General features: G+C 55.0%; 1 protein-coding gene across 11 annotated transcripts in view; it reads left to right on the top strand.

The window, feature by feature from the left end:
* MBNL1 (muscleblind like splicing regulator 1) overlaps positions 1 to 6,838 on the top strand; it is a 100,196-nt gene extending 93,358 nt beyond the window's left edge. For 9 of the 11 annotated variants that reach the window (XM_086468684.1, XM_086468676.1, XM_086468683.1 and 6 more), the window contains 2 exons: positions 1,575 to 1,649; positions 3,442 to 6,838. In XM_086468684.1, the coding sequence (XP_086324810.1) occupies positions 1,575 to 1,631 (57 nt within the window). In that variant the 3' untranslated portion in view covers positions 1,632 to 1,649; positions 3,442 to 6,838. Of the gene's footprint in view, positions 1 to 1,574; positions 1,650 to 3,441 lie in introns of those variants that run through there. The other 2 variants (XM_086468680.1, XM_086468681.1) reach the window with 1 other exon arrangement.
* The last annotated feature ends 9,127 nt before the right edge of the window (positions 6,839 to 15,965 follow it).

The raw sequence follows: 15,965 nt of genomic DNA, 5'->3' as shown, positions 1-15,965 counted from the left end.
GCCCAGAGAGTTGTGAGAACAAGCCAAGCCACAAAAAAAAACGTAAAAAAAAAATATATTTTTGTTTTCAATCATCTCTGTCTAAACAGCCATGCGCTTTCCCAAACAGATCACAGGGAAACTTTCTGTTGTAGAACCTGGTCATTTCATGCATATCCTCCCTGGAGCCTCATAACACTTAGTACAGTACTGCAGCCAAACCTCAATATATACATATATAACGAATATATGTATATACTATGTGAGCAATGCTGAAGTTATTTAATGCCACACGATGCGATGTGCATGCATGCCAAAAGGCTTAAGATCCGGCCCTTCATCTTCATTGAGCGGTGTTGAAGGTCCTTGGTATGTTCCGACAGCACTACCCCTGATGCTTCTCCGCAGTTGGGTGCAACAGCCTGGCCTGCAGCAGTAGGAAAAAATGGTATGAGAAGCTTCCTTATGCTTGAAGCACATTTCTGTACAAGTTGGCGATGTTGTAGAGTTGTGTGGCGTTGCCAGGGGAGGAGAGGGCACGAGGGGCGGAAGAACCGACACCAAGACCTGGAAACCTCCCCGCTCCCTTTCTTGTGCGGATTAGCAGGTCAGCCGTAGGAGGAGAGTCTGTTCAAGGGCAACGGCCACTTGTGGTCGTACAAACCAGCTTCGTGTCGTGGTTCCCTGGAGGTGGGTGCCTCTGTCTGCTCCCTCTAGCCGGACCTCGGGTCCTCTCTGCCATGCAGGGTTACTGACGGCTCCTCCGACCCCCGCGCCTTAGTGCTGGCCCTCCTCGAGGGCCTGACCCGCGGGGTCTCTGGGGGCTCCCTCCCCTGGACCTCAGCCCGAGCACCGCAGCCGGGGGGCTGCGCGGCTGGGACCCACGGGGGGGATGTGGCCGGGCTGGTCGTGTGCGCTGCCGGTGACCCGCTCTGGTTTGGGTACTGCTTTTGTAAACAGGAGCCAGAGCCGACGGGGCGCTTCAGGAGAGCCAGCACTGAGTTCCGTTTGCGCAGACGAACGTTTTGAGAATTGTTTCACTGCTCTGGGGAGTCTTAGCTTCGCAGCTGACCCACCGTGGTGCCCGCAGCGGCCGTGGGAGGAGCCGGCGGCTCTTCCCGACAGCGGCTTTTCACCAGCCGTGAAAACCGAGCTGAGAGCATCTTAGGTTTGGCTTTCGGAAACCGAGACAGTGAAAGCAGTGAACACTTCACAAAATCAGGCTGAAACAAGGCCGCTGTAGAATTTGTCATTTTAAATGATACGCTGAAAGCACAGGATTTTGTGTAGGCCAACAAAAAGGGCTATTGTCAATTACTGCACTGCATGACTTTTGTAGATTTTTAACTTCTCTTATTTCCTAAACGCCCAATAATACTTATTTATATTTGTCAAGTAGTACTTAACACAGTGTTTTCCGGTCTTGAGTTGCTATTGTAGCACTTCAGTTGACTTTTAACTTATAGTTACAATATAAAATCCACCAACTCACAGCTGATCCTCACTTTTCCAAACTTATGTTCTATAGCAAAATGCTGTGTCTCTGGGTTGGCTCATTGCACGTGTTACTCATTGTTTAAATTTTTTACCTGTAGATACCCATAATATCTGCCGAACATCTGACTAGCCACAAGTATGTTACACAGATGTAGACATTTTGCCATCAAACAGTAAGTTCCCAGTGTGGTGTTGCTTGCATTTTTCTTACCTTTATGTGTGCTTAATCCGTCTTTTTCAGGGACAGAATGCTTTGCTTTCCTTTCTAAGCATACTAGTAAGATGTGGGGGAAGAGGCGCTGAACTCCACTGGCGTGCCATCTGGGTGGAGATCCCGTAGCTAGCAGCGCCCACGTTAGCTAGTGTGTTGGTGTCCGTTTGTCCGCACCCGCATGGCGAAACCAGGGGGGCTCGCAGGAGAGTTCTGCGTTTTGTTTGGGAGGGCGATGGCTCCAGCACGGATGGGAGCCGAGGGCCGGGTCTGGCGGGAGGTGGTTACGTCAGGCTGTCTTAGCGAGAGGGGATTTTAAATCTCCGAAGTGGGGAGGCCAGCGCCTCTGAGAACACAGGTGCAGTCGCCTGCCTCGCCGAAGCCTCTCGAGCGCAGGCTGTCGGCTCGCTGCGCGCGCCCAGCGGGTCGGAGGGCAAGGAGAGGTCCCGCAGCTCGGGCGCGGCGCGTCCCTGCGGAGGGTCGGCGCGAGGGGCGATGGCAGGCGGCGCGTGTCGGCTGCCTGGGCTGCGACCTCCATCCCGCGCAGCTCGTCAGCCCGGCTGCGCTGCCTAAGCCGGGGAGCTGGGTTTGCCCTGTCTGCCTGTGAGTCCCCAGCCGGTCGCTGCTGGGTTGCGGGCGGTCAGCGAGACCACCGCACCTCCCCCAGGACAGCCCGCGGGGCGGGCGGCCTCTCCCTGCCGGGCGCTCCGCTGCTGCTGGGCTTTGCTGCGTGGCTCGGCCGTAATGGAATTAGGGCTCAGGGTGAGGATTAACTGATTTGCCACAGTGGGTTTATGATAATAGCTGTTCCTTTCGGCTGGGCGGGACTGTTGTTAAACTGCTTGAGCGGCTCGGGCGGGACGGCTCGTACCCGCGGCCAAGGCTTGCTGCCAGGCCTCCCTCCGCCGTCGGCTGGGGCATCCCCGCGGCCCAGGCTGTCCCCAGGTGGACAGGGGGTCGCCCTGGGAGTCCCTCTCGTGTAGCAGGCAACAGGGACCAGAGAAACAGCGATGCTAGATGGGCAGCCAAGTGAGAAAAATCACCTCGGGAACGCAGGGCCTGGATTTCTGAGGGTGTTTAGGTGCCTCACGGACACCAGCTGGGCTCCCTGGCCTCGCAGGGGCCTGGGAAGGGAGAGGGGCACAGGGCTGCTGGGCAGGGCGCTGCGGGGAGCTGCCTCCCGGGGCCTGGCCTTTGGGGTCTGGGGAACTGTCCCCCAGCGCCTGATGCCCCAGCCAGGGGCTCGGGAGCGGTGAGTGGCCGGCGGGCGGTGCTCCTGTGTCGCTGCGGGGGCGGGCTGCGGAGCGAGCCTCCGCCACGGGAGCAGCACCCAAGGGCGAGCCCTGGGGTTTGGGTGCAGGCGGGCCTGGAGTTTGGGTGCAGGCAGCCCCAGGATTTGGGTGCAGGCAGCCCCGGGGTTTGGGTGCAGGCAGGCCCCGGGGTTTGGGTGCAGGCGGCCCCCAGGGTTTGGGTGCAGGCGGCCCCCGGGGTTTGGGTGCAGGCAGCCCCCGGGGTTTGGGTGCAGGCGGCCCCGGGGTTTGGGTGCAGGTGACCCCGGGTTTGGGTGCAGGTGACCCCAGGGTTTGGGTGCAGGTGACCCCGGGTTTGGGTGCAGGCAGCCCCGGGGTTTGGGTGCAGGCAGCCCCGGTGCTCAGCGGCGGCGTTCCCTGTTGCAGCGCGAAGGTTGGGGCTGATGCGGTGCTAAGAAAAAGCTATGGCTGCGTTGAAAAGGCTTCCTCTCCTTTCCTTCCTAGATCATACCTAAGGAGAAGAGGACAGTGTGTTTGGGATGGGAAGAGGAGACGCTCATTAGCCATAATGTATATACCGTCAGCAACACCCGGGACTCCCTCAGCAGTGAGACATCCACGCATTGCATGTTAACGAGACGAAACGAGAACCTGGACATCCACTGCACACTGTTGCCTATATACTTTGTACATTTAATTGATATTTGTGCTGAGGTGATCTTATTGTCTAAAAACTGCAGCATCGTCTGTCTTTTCTAGCACAGAGTACGCATATGGGTTTGCATATGCATATGTGGTCTCTTTCCTACATAATCACGTGTGTCACCTTGAAAAGACAGACGATGGTGTAACCAGAAATCTATTATGTATTGGTACGTCTGTAGACCAAGATATAATTTTTTAAAGTAAGTTTATTTCTTTCAAGGTTTACAAATAACAAAGGTGCACCTTGTATTTAAAATTGCCATTATAGATGAGAGCGTGCATGCACAGTAATTTTTGTTTAAGAGTAATATTTTTAATGTAATAGATTGTAAGAAGTGGTAAGAGAGGTATCTGACAGATGAATGTGCCAAGCAAAACCACAACTGTGTATATTTTAAAGCACATCAATGGCTTTAAGTACCATGTTGTTAAGGATTCTCATGAAGTGCCATAGACTGTACATCCGATTCGAGTATTATTTCTGCAGTGTTATTTTCAGAACCACGTTGTCACTTCCTTTACTAGTACTGATCAGTCAAAGGGCACCGTTCTGTTTCAAACCAAAGCTGTCTCAGAAATGGCCCGCGATGATTCCTGGCGGCGGCGGCGGGCAGCCGGGGAGGACGCCGGCCGTGCGGCTGAGCCCTGCCGCACTCCCGCAGGAGCTCTCCTGAGGCATCGCAGTCTGATCTTTAGGCGTGTTTTACTGTGTGACACGATGCACGAAAGGGAAAAGCCATTTCTGAGACACGGTAACAAATGTTTGAGGAACTTCTTTTGCTTCTATTTATAGCCTCTGTCGAAAGTCAAAAGGACTATAAATGCGTTGGGTTTCGCTTTTACTTCATCAAAGTCCCGCCTTACGCGGTGACTCTAAACAAAGACGAAAGAAGCACTGACATCAGACGCGTGACAAACCAAAATACGAAAAAGTGGAGATGTTAATTAGCGTAGAAATTGGGTGGGTTAAATACTTGGGTGAGTTTTATATGTGATTTTTTTGTTCAGATTAACTGCTTATAGCCTTAGAAAGCCTTTACAAAATAAAAACAAAAAAATAGATGTGCATTCAAGTTTTAAGAATGGATTCATCCAAAGGAATTCCTTTTTGTGGTTTGGATGTTGCAGCTAGTAAAGGATATTTTTGCTCTGTTCAGCAAAGTGCTGAAGTGGGGGCCAGGTCACTGGTAGCGTAGCGTGGAGTGGAAGAAGCGCGAGTTCGGTTGTAGAACTCTCCATACTTCCGAGTTTACTGCGAGTTTTTATGCTTGAGAGAGATGCTTTATAGTATAAGAATGATGTGTTGATTTTACTGATTGTACTGTACATCTATTAAAGCCTTAGATTATTACATTACGGGTTAAAACCCATACCAATGTAATTTCAATCGTGTTAAGAAAGTATAGGTGACTTCACATGTTATTGTAGTTACTTAACATTATAGAATATTACCTATTTTTTTCCTTGTTAAAAGCGTAGTTTTTATTTCTTACATTTATTAGATCGTTTTCATTTTCTATTACCAGTTGAATACCGTTTCAGTTTATAGAGCTTTGTTTTATTAGAGTTTACCGATGACTTTTTCAAAAGACAAAAAAAAAAAGTAGTTTTCTTCATAACATACTCAGTTTTGAATTTACATGTAGTGTCATATGAGTATTCGTATTATTGTTAATGAAATGATTTATATTTTACTGATTTAATATTACAATGTAAGAATGTCAGTCATTGTTAGTTCTTGTCTAGTTTTCATTAAAAGAACAAAGATCTTTTATATGGATATCTTATAATTATATAATCATTGCTAAGTAAGAAGTTAAGTTGTTGCTATCGCAACAATCCTGGCAGACAATTGAGTAATATTTTGATGATTTATTTTGTTTGTAATTAGTTATTATGAGAAAATCTAGTTCCTAGATATTAGAATAAAATTTATTTTCTACTGTATCCATTTCAAATGTTAAAATATTGTTTAAATATTTTTTGAAATCCCTGAATATCAGGCCTTGTTATAAATAAGCTGCATAATCAATAGATCAAGGGACTTTTTGTTGATAATCCAAATACTCAAAGTTTACGTAACAAGAATTATCGCGTGTGTGTGCAAACTCTTGAGGGTTGATTATGCTGCAGTTTAGCATGTGGGAACGTATAGAGAGAAGGTTGACTTTTTGCACTTCTGTATATAGTCAAAAAAGAGAGAAACCTGTATAATAGTAAGATCTTATTTTGAATAAAAATGTCTATAATTACAAGGAGTTTTGTTAAGGCTAATAAAATGACAGGCTGAACAAAATTGCTTGCAAAAGTGGCACAGAGTTAGCACTCCATACCCCTTCAAAAAAGTTGCTTTGCTTTATGTGGACAGCTTGTAGTTTGCCAGGATTTTTTCGGCTGGAAAGATATGCCATCCTTCCAAGATCTCATGACTGACAAAAGCTCCACTGGTTCAAATCTGCCTGAAAATCATTAATAAAAAAAAAAAAAAAGGAAAAAAAAAAAGAAAAAAAAGCAGGTACTTCAGACCATCGAGGTGAAATCATGGATCAAATACTCCGTACATTATTCAAAAACTACTGCATGTTTAAAGTATCAGAAAGTATATTAAAGATATATGCTACTCCGAGCAGTTTCTGACAATTTCAGTGGTTTATTGTTCACAAAAAAGATTCTTCAAAACAAATACTGACTTTCACAAAAGAGTTAAATCATGAACAGGCAAACCGAACAGCGCACCGTAGCTGTAGTTGTTAGGTGATTATTTTTTATCGCTGTAGTGGTCCTGTTCTTTTAGCAGGTGAAAAAAAAAACACCCTGGGAAATGTTACCGGTTGAGCGGGAAGCGTTCCAGACCCGTGCCGTTCCGTCTGCCAAAGCGGGAGCGAGCGAGCGAGCGGTGAGGCCGCCCCTGGGTCCGACCTCCCCCGTGCTCACATGCATCGATAACGATAACGATGACGAGTGGCGCTGCACTTGCCTTGCAACCCCGCGGCTTTCATCTGCTGAAAGGACAGGCGGGCTTGGGTTTATATTATGTAATCACGGACTTACTTTTTGCTTGTAGTTGCTCCAAATTATGTACTCTGTCCTGGGCTGCCATTTGTTTTTATGCTTATTTTATTATTACTGCGATAGTTGACCTTGCTGTATGGAAAAAATAAAGTGAAATTGCCCTAATAAAAGTTCTCTTTCTTAATTACGGTTTTCTCTTATCAGGTTAAAAACCGCCCCGCTTCCTTCTGTACCCGTTCCTGGTGCTGTCTGCGCATTTGCCTGGAGGGCTGCAGTTTATCTGGGGGGAAAAACACCCGTGTGCTGGTGTGGGGGTTTTGTCTTCAGCCGTGCGCAGTACGTGCCGTACCCGGGGTGGCTGTTGGGGACACCCACTCTCCGCGCCCTTACTGCGACACCCAGGGGGTGGCTGTGAAGCACCGGGGTACGGGGGATCCCGGCCGGGCTGCTGCTCCCCTTTGGCAGCAGCGCTCCCGAGGTGCAGGCGAGGAAGGGGACCCTCAACCTCTGCCCCCCGTCTGGTGCCCGCAGCAGGGCCGGGGCTGCAGTGGGGCCGCGGCCGACGTTAGAGGGAGCCCCGTGCCCACGCGTGGCTGCTCCTGGCATCTCCTGCAGATCGCTCTGATACTCACCGAAACCTCCCAGGCTTCTCTCGGAGAAGGAAACCCACCAGGACACCGCTTCCCGCCAGGATTTCGGGTGTCTCCTGCGCTCCTTAGCGCAGCCTGGGAGAAGCCAGCAGAAGGGCTCGCCGGCCGAAGGGTTCATTGACTCGTTTCGCAGCTCAGCGCGCCGGGACGCCTCGCTCCTGCCGGCTCGACCCCCGGCTGCTGCGCGCCACGGTGCTGTCGGTGCTTGCGGTGGCACCGGCGCTTCCCTTCGTCGTTGCATTTAGCCGCGAAGCGACAAACCGACGCGTCGAGCTGCACCGATGTTCTGAGCTAGCGAAAATGGCACGACCTTGTTGTCCTGTCTCGCCACCAAAGAAGGCCGCGGAGGTTCCCACGGTTTGCCAGGCAGCTCCCCAGCTGCCTGGTTAGTGCTGGTTAGTGCTGGTCAGCACTTGGGTCAGTGCTGGTTAGTGCTGGTCAGCACTTCGGTTAGTGCTCCCGGTGCCGGGCAGGGGCTGCTCAGCCGGGGTCGGTGTCGTGCAGGACCCTTGGCCGCAGCCGGGTCGGGTCTGTCCTGTCACGGCAGGGGGGGGGGGGATCGGGCCGCAGCAGTGCTGCCCACAGCTGGGCTCTCACCGGAGAGCTGGGAGAAATAAAACCGCTGGGATGCTGAGGAGAGCCGCGAGAAGGAGCTGCTGCCAAAGCGGCATCGGCACCTGCGGCCTGGGGACGCCGTGGCTGTGGCACCTCACCGGCCGGGGCTGGGATGGTAACAGCCATGGGAGCGGTAACGGCAGCTGTAGCAGTTGTTAAAACCCAAATAGAAGGATTTTCTTCCAAGGGAGCCACGTGTGCCTGCAGCTGAGATGCAGAAATGAAAGAAGGATTCTCAGCCTTCGGGGAAGGAGGAGCAGAGACCTGAAAAGGGGTTTGAAAGGGGTTTGGCCTTTGTGCGATTCGTGATGAGAGCAGGGAACGGCGTCAGGAGGAAGGAAACTAAGTGTGAGGGTCTCTTTTATACATGTATCGGTTGTCATAAAAAAAGCCTGTTACCTGCCCGAACAGAGCTGATCACGCCACTTTCTGTGGTCCCGGCAGCAGCATCACGCGACGCCCCGGTGCCTCGCGCCGGCAGCCCTGGCATGGGGGAGAGGCGCCGGTTCGGTTCGGCACAGCTCTGCCGCCCAGCAGCGCCCAAGGACGCGCAGCGAGACACGGGGCCGGGGGAGCAGCACTGCGTCGGCCCCCGCAGCCCCGGGGAAGCAGGTCTGGAGAACCGCACAGGTGCCGGCGGTGGTGCTGAGCAGCCCCGGGGGCGGGTGGGGAGGACACGATGGGGCTCAGCTGCGGGTAAAAGGCTGGAGGCAGCAGGGCAGGGCTGCAGGGAGCCGGGGCTGCAGGAGGGAGCTGGAGGTCTGTGCAGGTAGGAGTGGGTTGGTGCTGGTGGCTGGGTGGGCATGGCTTGGGGTCTCTGGGGGAGGTCTGCCAGGAAACAGCTTGTCCACAGCCTCAGGACACCAGCATGGGGGGAGACCTTGCCCTTGCACAGCGCTGGCTGAAGGTCTCCTTGCCAGGTCAGCCCAGCTGGGGTCCAGCCTAATTCACCTGGTTCCTGGGTAACGGTGCAGAGCAGCGGGGGGGCTGCAGCGCTGTGGGATTCCCCTGGGGTTCAGGCCTCTGTCGTGGCTCTGAGATTGAGCGGTTGAAATGTGGGGTGGTAATGGGTCCTCCATGCTGCTTTTAAGGAGTTGAGAGGGGGGGTGGACCTCCTGCAGCTGACCTGCCTGAAGTGGTGAGGCCCTTCTGTGAGGGACCTGCCGGTGATGTGGGTGCACCCCTCTCAAAATGCTCTCCAGTTTGTTGCTATGCAGAGCTGCTGGGTGTTGGAAAGGCACCGCTGGAAGGCCCCAAAGCAGCTCGTGTGCAGCTGCTTTGGCTGGTATTTCTCATTGCGTGGTGCTGGCTGGTGGTGCGGGGAAGCCCTGGCATGGGGGTGGAATGGCTGGTGAGAGCTGCAGTACTGGATGGTGCTTTGTGGTGCTTCTGCAAGAGCTCCGTCTGGTGAAGGAGCTGTGCCGAGCACTGGAAGAGACCCAAGCGCTGCAGCACTTGCAGCAGGGTGCCCTGCGCTGGGCGCCCACCGCCCGCAGCCCCCAGGGCTGGAGGGGGCAGGGGAGGTGAAAAAGTTTGTATAGACTCAAGGGACAAACTGAAAGCAGGTTAGAAGTTGGTGCGCTGTGTTTTTCATGAGAGTTGGCAAGGATGTTAGAAGGTGCGTTATCCCCGTGCTAATAAACCACAGGAGGAAATGAATCACAGTGACATTTCAGGAATGCACTGGAAATAAAAGTGCGGTTACTCCTAAGCACCCCAGAAGCGCACCGAGGGTGCAGCCGAACAGCATTCACCACGTATGCTCTTGGTTCCTAAGAACAGCCAGTTTGGAGCCTTTTGTCTGTCACAGGAATTTAGCGAGCTTGTTGTGGCATATATTGGCAACTACCTAGCACCAGCAGGGAAACGTTCGGTTGAACAGTGGCGAGACAAGAGGGACCGTGATGGGACGGTAAAAGACAGGCTGTGCTCTTCTGAGGGCAAACAGCACGTGGCCCAGCGCTGCACGCTCAGCCCCCCTTGGCGTGACGGGAGCGGGGTCCTTCCCTGCAAGGGTGGGATGGGGCTGTTGTGGGCACGGTGTGGACCCTTGGCAAAACCGCTTTGGCCGTTCTCGCGTACCCTCAGCTACAAGGTACTGCGGCGGCGGGAGGCACCTGTGGCACTTCCTGAGGATGAGGGATGTATCCGAGCGCTCGGGAGAGCGAGCCCACGCCATCCCCTGGGCTGGGGGGACGGGAAGGAAACAGCAGGGCTGAGTGCGGGCACCTGAGCCATGGGGTGCTGATGAGATGCCCAAATGGGCACGGCTGGGAAGGAGGTGGGATGCTCGTGCTGGAGAGCAGCATCTGCACTGGAGAAACACCCAGTTACAAGGGAACTCTTTATCCTCTGCTGTTCCTCTAGCGCTGTTATTAATTCCAAGCCATCCTTGCCTGGATGTGCTGGTTATCCAGCCCCAGCTGTATATGGAGCACATGGTATTTGGGGCTACGCTCCCCCCTGGGGAGCACAGCGAGCTGCATGGGGCCAGGCACGCAGCCCTGGAGCAGCTTTGCAGCTGGGCTGGCGCAGCCGTGGCTGCTGGGACTCTGCAGGGGCATTGCAAAATGCTGTTTAACAAACAAAGGGTAAAACAAACCCTCCTGTAAGGCAGCGTTGCTAATTGCCTTTTCCACCCACGTCTCGGTGGATACCTCTGGTCCAGGAAAAGGTCAGTAGTGGAAGCTGCTGCTTTCCACCTTCCCCCCAAGTATGGCTGGTTTTTAAGAGCCCTAAACCACACTTTATACAGAACGAACCGCATATCTTACTGTTAGCATTAGTAGGGTGCAGCGTCACGGGAGAAACTCCCGCGGCGACAGGCTGACCCCCGCCGAACGGGCGAGTCTCGGCCGGAGCCTCGGCCGGGCTGCTTGTCTTGGCCAGGCTAAGAATAGGCTCTTCTGCATCCTGCCGATAGCACGGGTCTTGCCATCAGCTCACAGAAGAAAAGCTGCTCCCGGTGCTCACTGGAGCACGGAGCCTACCCCAGCGTTGGTGTGGGCGCTTGGCAAACCCGGGTGAACCTGCCCAGGGTCGTGCCTTCGTGCAGTGCCAGGGCACAGGGCCCAGGCGGCTTTGGAGGGGCTTTGCTTGTCCCTTCCCTCCTCTTCCCGCAGCCTCCTCTTGCCGAGCAGCCGGGAGCAGCGATGCCTGCCCTCGCTGCTGGCGTGCTCGGCTTTGCTGCCCCGCGGCAGAGCCGCCCCGGTGCTCACCACCCACCCACCCCTTGTGCTCGCCGTGTGCTGCGCGGCGGCGCCGCTGCCCCGTGTGCTTCTGCTGCAGCGTGCGGGGCCCGTTGTACTTCTCACGGGGCTGTCGTGACCGTACCTGCACCCAAACCGCTCTGGGGGTGAAATAACGCCTGTATTTAAAATGCCATCTTTGGAATTAGTACGTATGGACATGGGAGACATCGACACCTGATGGTGAAGGGGTCTGTGACTGCGGTCACTGACAGCCCCAAGTGAAGGGGGAAAACATGCCCAGTGCGTTGCTTTACCCAGCCGCTGACAGCTGCTGCTCCGGCTCCTTCCTCCGTTCGCAGTGTCTAGTGCAGGAAGGGAAATGATGTGAGAAGATTGTTACTGCAAGAAACCCAGTTCTGAACATCTGTGCTGAACTGAAAACTTCATCCTAAAATAGACACACAGATACAGAGTGAAAAGGAGCAACTTACGGAGGAGAGCTCAAGGGCATTAACAACAATCTAACTTGCCCCCTGGAGCTGGGCTGGGGGCACCTGAGCACCTACCGGCGTTCCTTCCGAACTTCCCTTACTGCTGCATTAATTTCTCCCAGCCCCAGGTATTAGTCGCTCTAATTAGCCCCGTGCTCTCGGCACAGCCGTGGCTCAGCGGCACTTCGTAGGGCTGCACCGGCCGGTGTCTGCTCGCCTTCAGCCCTGAGACAGGACACGGAGCCAAAGGTGAGGGCAGCCAAAGACGCTGGCTCGGCAGCTGGCCGAGGCCGTGTGCCGGCACGGCCGGTGGCACTGCCCGTGTGGGTGCCAGCCCGGCAGAGCCCCGCGGGGGTGCCCTGGCACAGCCTGGCCCCATGAAGCTTTCCCCGAGCTGTGCTGTTTGGGGAGAGGAGTCAGCGCCGTGACCCCGGGGCTGAGAACTGCCCTTCCCCTGCTTCTGCTTCGTACGGAGCAGAGGGAAATAACGCACTGTGTGGTTGAGGGGTTTTTTGTTGGTTTTTAATTGCGTCTTGCCCGTAACGAACAGCTTTCCCCAGTCCTCTTGCTCCATAAGCAGCGCTGGTTGGTACTGGGAGGCACTGGAGCGCTTCAGCCCTCCTGCTCGGCCACCGCCTGGGAAACCCCCGGCGCTGCAGCGAGCAGCACCCGGTGTGTTTTGTAGGGAACCGCTTTGATCGTCACTGTTTTTAAAGAAAATGCTGGAGCTTGGCTTGAGCATGCCAGCGTAACCTGCTTGGAGAAGGGCCAGGATTAGGAGGTAACTCATCACTTGAGTAGGTCAGGGAGAGTAAGTGTGTACGTTGGGGACTGTAACAGTCACTAGGGCAGGCTGTGTCTTGGGGACCATGGGGTAATGACGCTGATGTCTGGGGCAGCACCGTGGCTCTCCAGACCTGGGTCCCCAGCCAGGACTCGCGCAGAACTGCCGCAGCACCGGGTGCCAACCCGAGCCTGGTCCTCTTGGATATCCGTGCCTCCATCAGCGGCACAGCTCAGCCCAGCACGGAGCCTGACGTGCAAATGCTCTGCCAGCAGAATGGGGGTTTGGTGTCCTACCCCAGGCCACCACTGGCCCCCTTTGGGTGCTCCAGTCAAACAGAGCGCTCGCTGCCGGAGAGCAAACGTGCCAGGTTTGCCGCTTTCTGACTCACCGGCAGGGAGATTGGGCAATCTTCTGTTTCCCAATCTGTTTTCTTTCTCAAGAACTCAGCCTTCGCTTTGCTTTCGGGACAGCAAACCCTGATCCAGCTGCTCGTTCGCACATGCATCTCTCTCTCCCCGCTCCACAGATGCTGCCAAAAGCCCTCGTTTTTCACGAGAAGGAACACGGGGCTGTGCCTGCCCGCCTGCCCGCCCAACCTCGCCGGGCTGGGACCTGTTCCCCTGCCGTCCCCTCCCGCAGCCTGAGCCGGGATCCTGCCGACCCCGAGCTGCTCCCGGGGTGAACGCTGCAGCTGGGGGCACGAGTCCCCCATGAGCTGGGGGCTGCTGTGGGGCCGAGTGCTGCCCCGCTCCTGTGGGGACGTGGGTCCCACGGGCAGCACCCGCTGTCAGAAACTGCCAGAACCCAACTCTTGTTTTTTCACATGCCTCTTCCGTGTCGTTTCATATTCAGCGCTAAGATGTGGGCCTCGCCGCTTCCCGGTTTATTTTCTGGCATTTTACACTTCACCCTGTTTCGGGAACTGGCGGCGCTTCCCTTCCCCGGTGCCTCGCAGCTCGGCTCCTGGGGGGCAGCGCCTGGGGGGATGACACTCTTCCAATCCTTTCCCTTTTCTTTTTTTTTTTTTTCCTCCTTTTTTTTCCCCCCCCTAATCCCAGGCAATGGTTTGTAATGCTGCAGTTTGAAGGTATCCACCTGTGACAGATGGACAACATTTTCCTGCACTTTTATTTGTAAATTCTTTCCCAGTAGAGTGGGTATTAATAATTCTATGAACCAAACAGCTGCTGAAGTCTTTTGCTTTTCAAGTGGCATCAGTTCAGGCTACTACAGGGCAGAAATCAGTGGAGAATTTGGCACCCTGTTTTGAGCATGCTGTGACAGTCCTCTCGGGCAAGCAGAATTTCGTTTTTGATTTTTTAATCCCTCACGTCCTACCCTTCTGAGCTGAAGGCTCATTCTGGGAAGAAATCTGTTAAATCCGGCACGTGACTTTCTCGCAGCTCCGCCTGCGATGTAGTTTTGAATGGGAACAGGAAGAAATGTGTCAACAACTTCGTGTCTCTTCTTGTCTGGAAAGCAGCGTCCCTTGCCAAGTCGGCAATGCCTTTCGGCGAGGCGCCCTGCCTGCCGGGCACGGCTCTGCGCCGCGGGCGCCAGCACCCCTGGGATGCTGCTCGCAGCCCTGCGGTCCTCGCCCGCGGCCGTGGGCCAGAGGCGCGGGATGGGGACGTCTCCGCCCGCCGCCGGCCAGCAGGAGCCACGTGGTTCGCCTCCCCGCGCTGCTCCTGCCGCGCGTCGAGGGGGAGGCTGAGTCATCCCCTCGTTTTTTAATAGTCCGGAGGAGGCCCAGCTGTCTCCCCGCCAGGCGTGGAGCGTCTGTGCCGCACGGCTTCAGCCTCCGTGCGAGCGTGGTGGCTTCCCACTCCATCCTTAATGTCATTGTTCCCGGAGAACAGCGTGTACCGGCAGCGTGTCGCCCTGCCTCACAGGTCACTCATTGTCGCTGCGTATGTTGGGATTGGCTTAGTTAGGGCTCAAATACGGCTGCGTTCACGCCTTCCCCCTAGAAAAAGGAGGAGATGAGCATTAAAACCGAGCTGGAGCTCGGATCTTGTCCTACGTGTTGGTCGCGGTTGAGGCGCGTTGGCTTCATGCCCCTCTCCTTCCCAGACCCGCTCCAATGGTTGGATCAAGGGGGGTTGGGTAAGGGGAGCGCGCCCTCCTACCAAACCCGATCCAGCGCGGTCGGGCCGTGCCGCGGAGCCGCCGACAGCCCCCCAGCTCTGGGCAAAGCTCCCGCGTGAAATGCAGAATGTTGAACCCGCGTCCGCGGGGGAGCTGCCGGCTTTGGTCGTCCGCACGCAGCTCGCAGCCGCGGGGCTCGGGATGCAGCCGGGGAGGAGCTGGCGGGGCGCTCGCGCCCAGACCCCCCGTGCACGGTGCTGGGTCCCCCCAGCCACAGCGGGGACGAGTGGTGCTGGACGGGGTCCCACGGGCACCGCCAGCCTTGTGACGCCCCAGCCCCTCCGCGGGCATCACCATGGCTTGTTGGTGCTTGTTTCTCCGGCTGGGTTCCTGTCTTTGCTTGTGCGGGGTAAAAAAATATAAAAGGTCTAAGGAATTGAAGGTAAACTCCTGAGTTTTGGTGGTGGATGGGGGACAGTCATGGTATTATACAACCCATGAAAAATATTATTCTGGTGGGCAATGCACTGTAATTACAAAAAAAAAAAAAGATTGTTTGCAAATCACATGGGGATTTGTTTTAATTAAGTGTCTCCTTGTCAGACACACGCTGGGTTACAGAGGCTGTGAGAGCCGAGTTTATCTCTTAATTAGCTGATTATCTTCCCTGGCCGGTGCGGGGGGGACTGGCGCTGGCCATAGTTTGGATTTTTGTGGCGGGAGGAGCACGGCAGCCCAGCAGCTGGATTTACTGCGGCTGCCAGCAAAGGGGGGAGCCAACGTTAAAAAAAAAAAAAAAAAAAAAAATACGACTGACCCAAAGGGTGGCCTGGCCCCTCAGTCAGGGGTGGGGGGCACCAGGGGGCCCCCGGGGTGGTGACGGTCCCTCTGCCCCTGCCCGGGTGACGGGTGCCCATCCGTGGCGCCGCGCGGCAGCTGCCCAGCGTTCGCCAGGGCCGCGCTCCTGCCGCGCGTTCGACGTCGGGGTGACTCCGAAATTGCTGCGGTAACAGAGCGAGACGCGGTGCGTTTGTCGGAGGAGGAAAAGGGACCCCCCCGGCCGCGGTGCTGGGGAGGCTGGTCCTCTCGCCGCTGCTTGGTGGGGGTTTTAACTCGACGTGGGGCTGGTGCCTCAGCCGGGACAGCGGTGGTCCAGCTCCAGCCCGGGCAGGACCTGCTCTGAGCCACCGACTGGCTTTTTTCCCCACCCAGGCTGAGCCCTGAGTTGGCCACTGCTTGCCGGGCCTTGTGACTAGCGGGGGAGTAAACGCAACGGCAGGGAAAAATCCTTGTGACTCACTCTGCAAAACTGCACGGGGCTTTTTCGTAAAAGAAAAACTAAAAAACCAACATGAAAATTTTCAAAGGACTTCAAAAAGGGGGTTAAACAAGGAAGGGTTTGGAGACCAGAATTCCGGTGGGCAATTAAGCTTTGGTGAGGAGAAGTTTCGTTTCCTGTCAGTTTTGTTCATGAGTCTGTGTTGGTTTT

Source organism: Leptosomus discolor, chromosome 7 (assembly GCF_034619465.1).
Source record: "Leptosomus discolor isolate bLepDis1 chromosome 7, bLepDis1.hap2, whole genome shotgun sequence".
Taxonomy (NCBI): domain Eukaryota; kingdom Metazoa; phylum Chordata; class Aves; order Leptosomiformes; family Leptosomidae; genus Leptosomus; species Leptosomus discolor.
The sequence above is the reverse complement of the archived record's forward strand: the minus strand, read 5'-3'. Positions and strand labels throughout refer to the sequence as shown.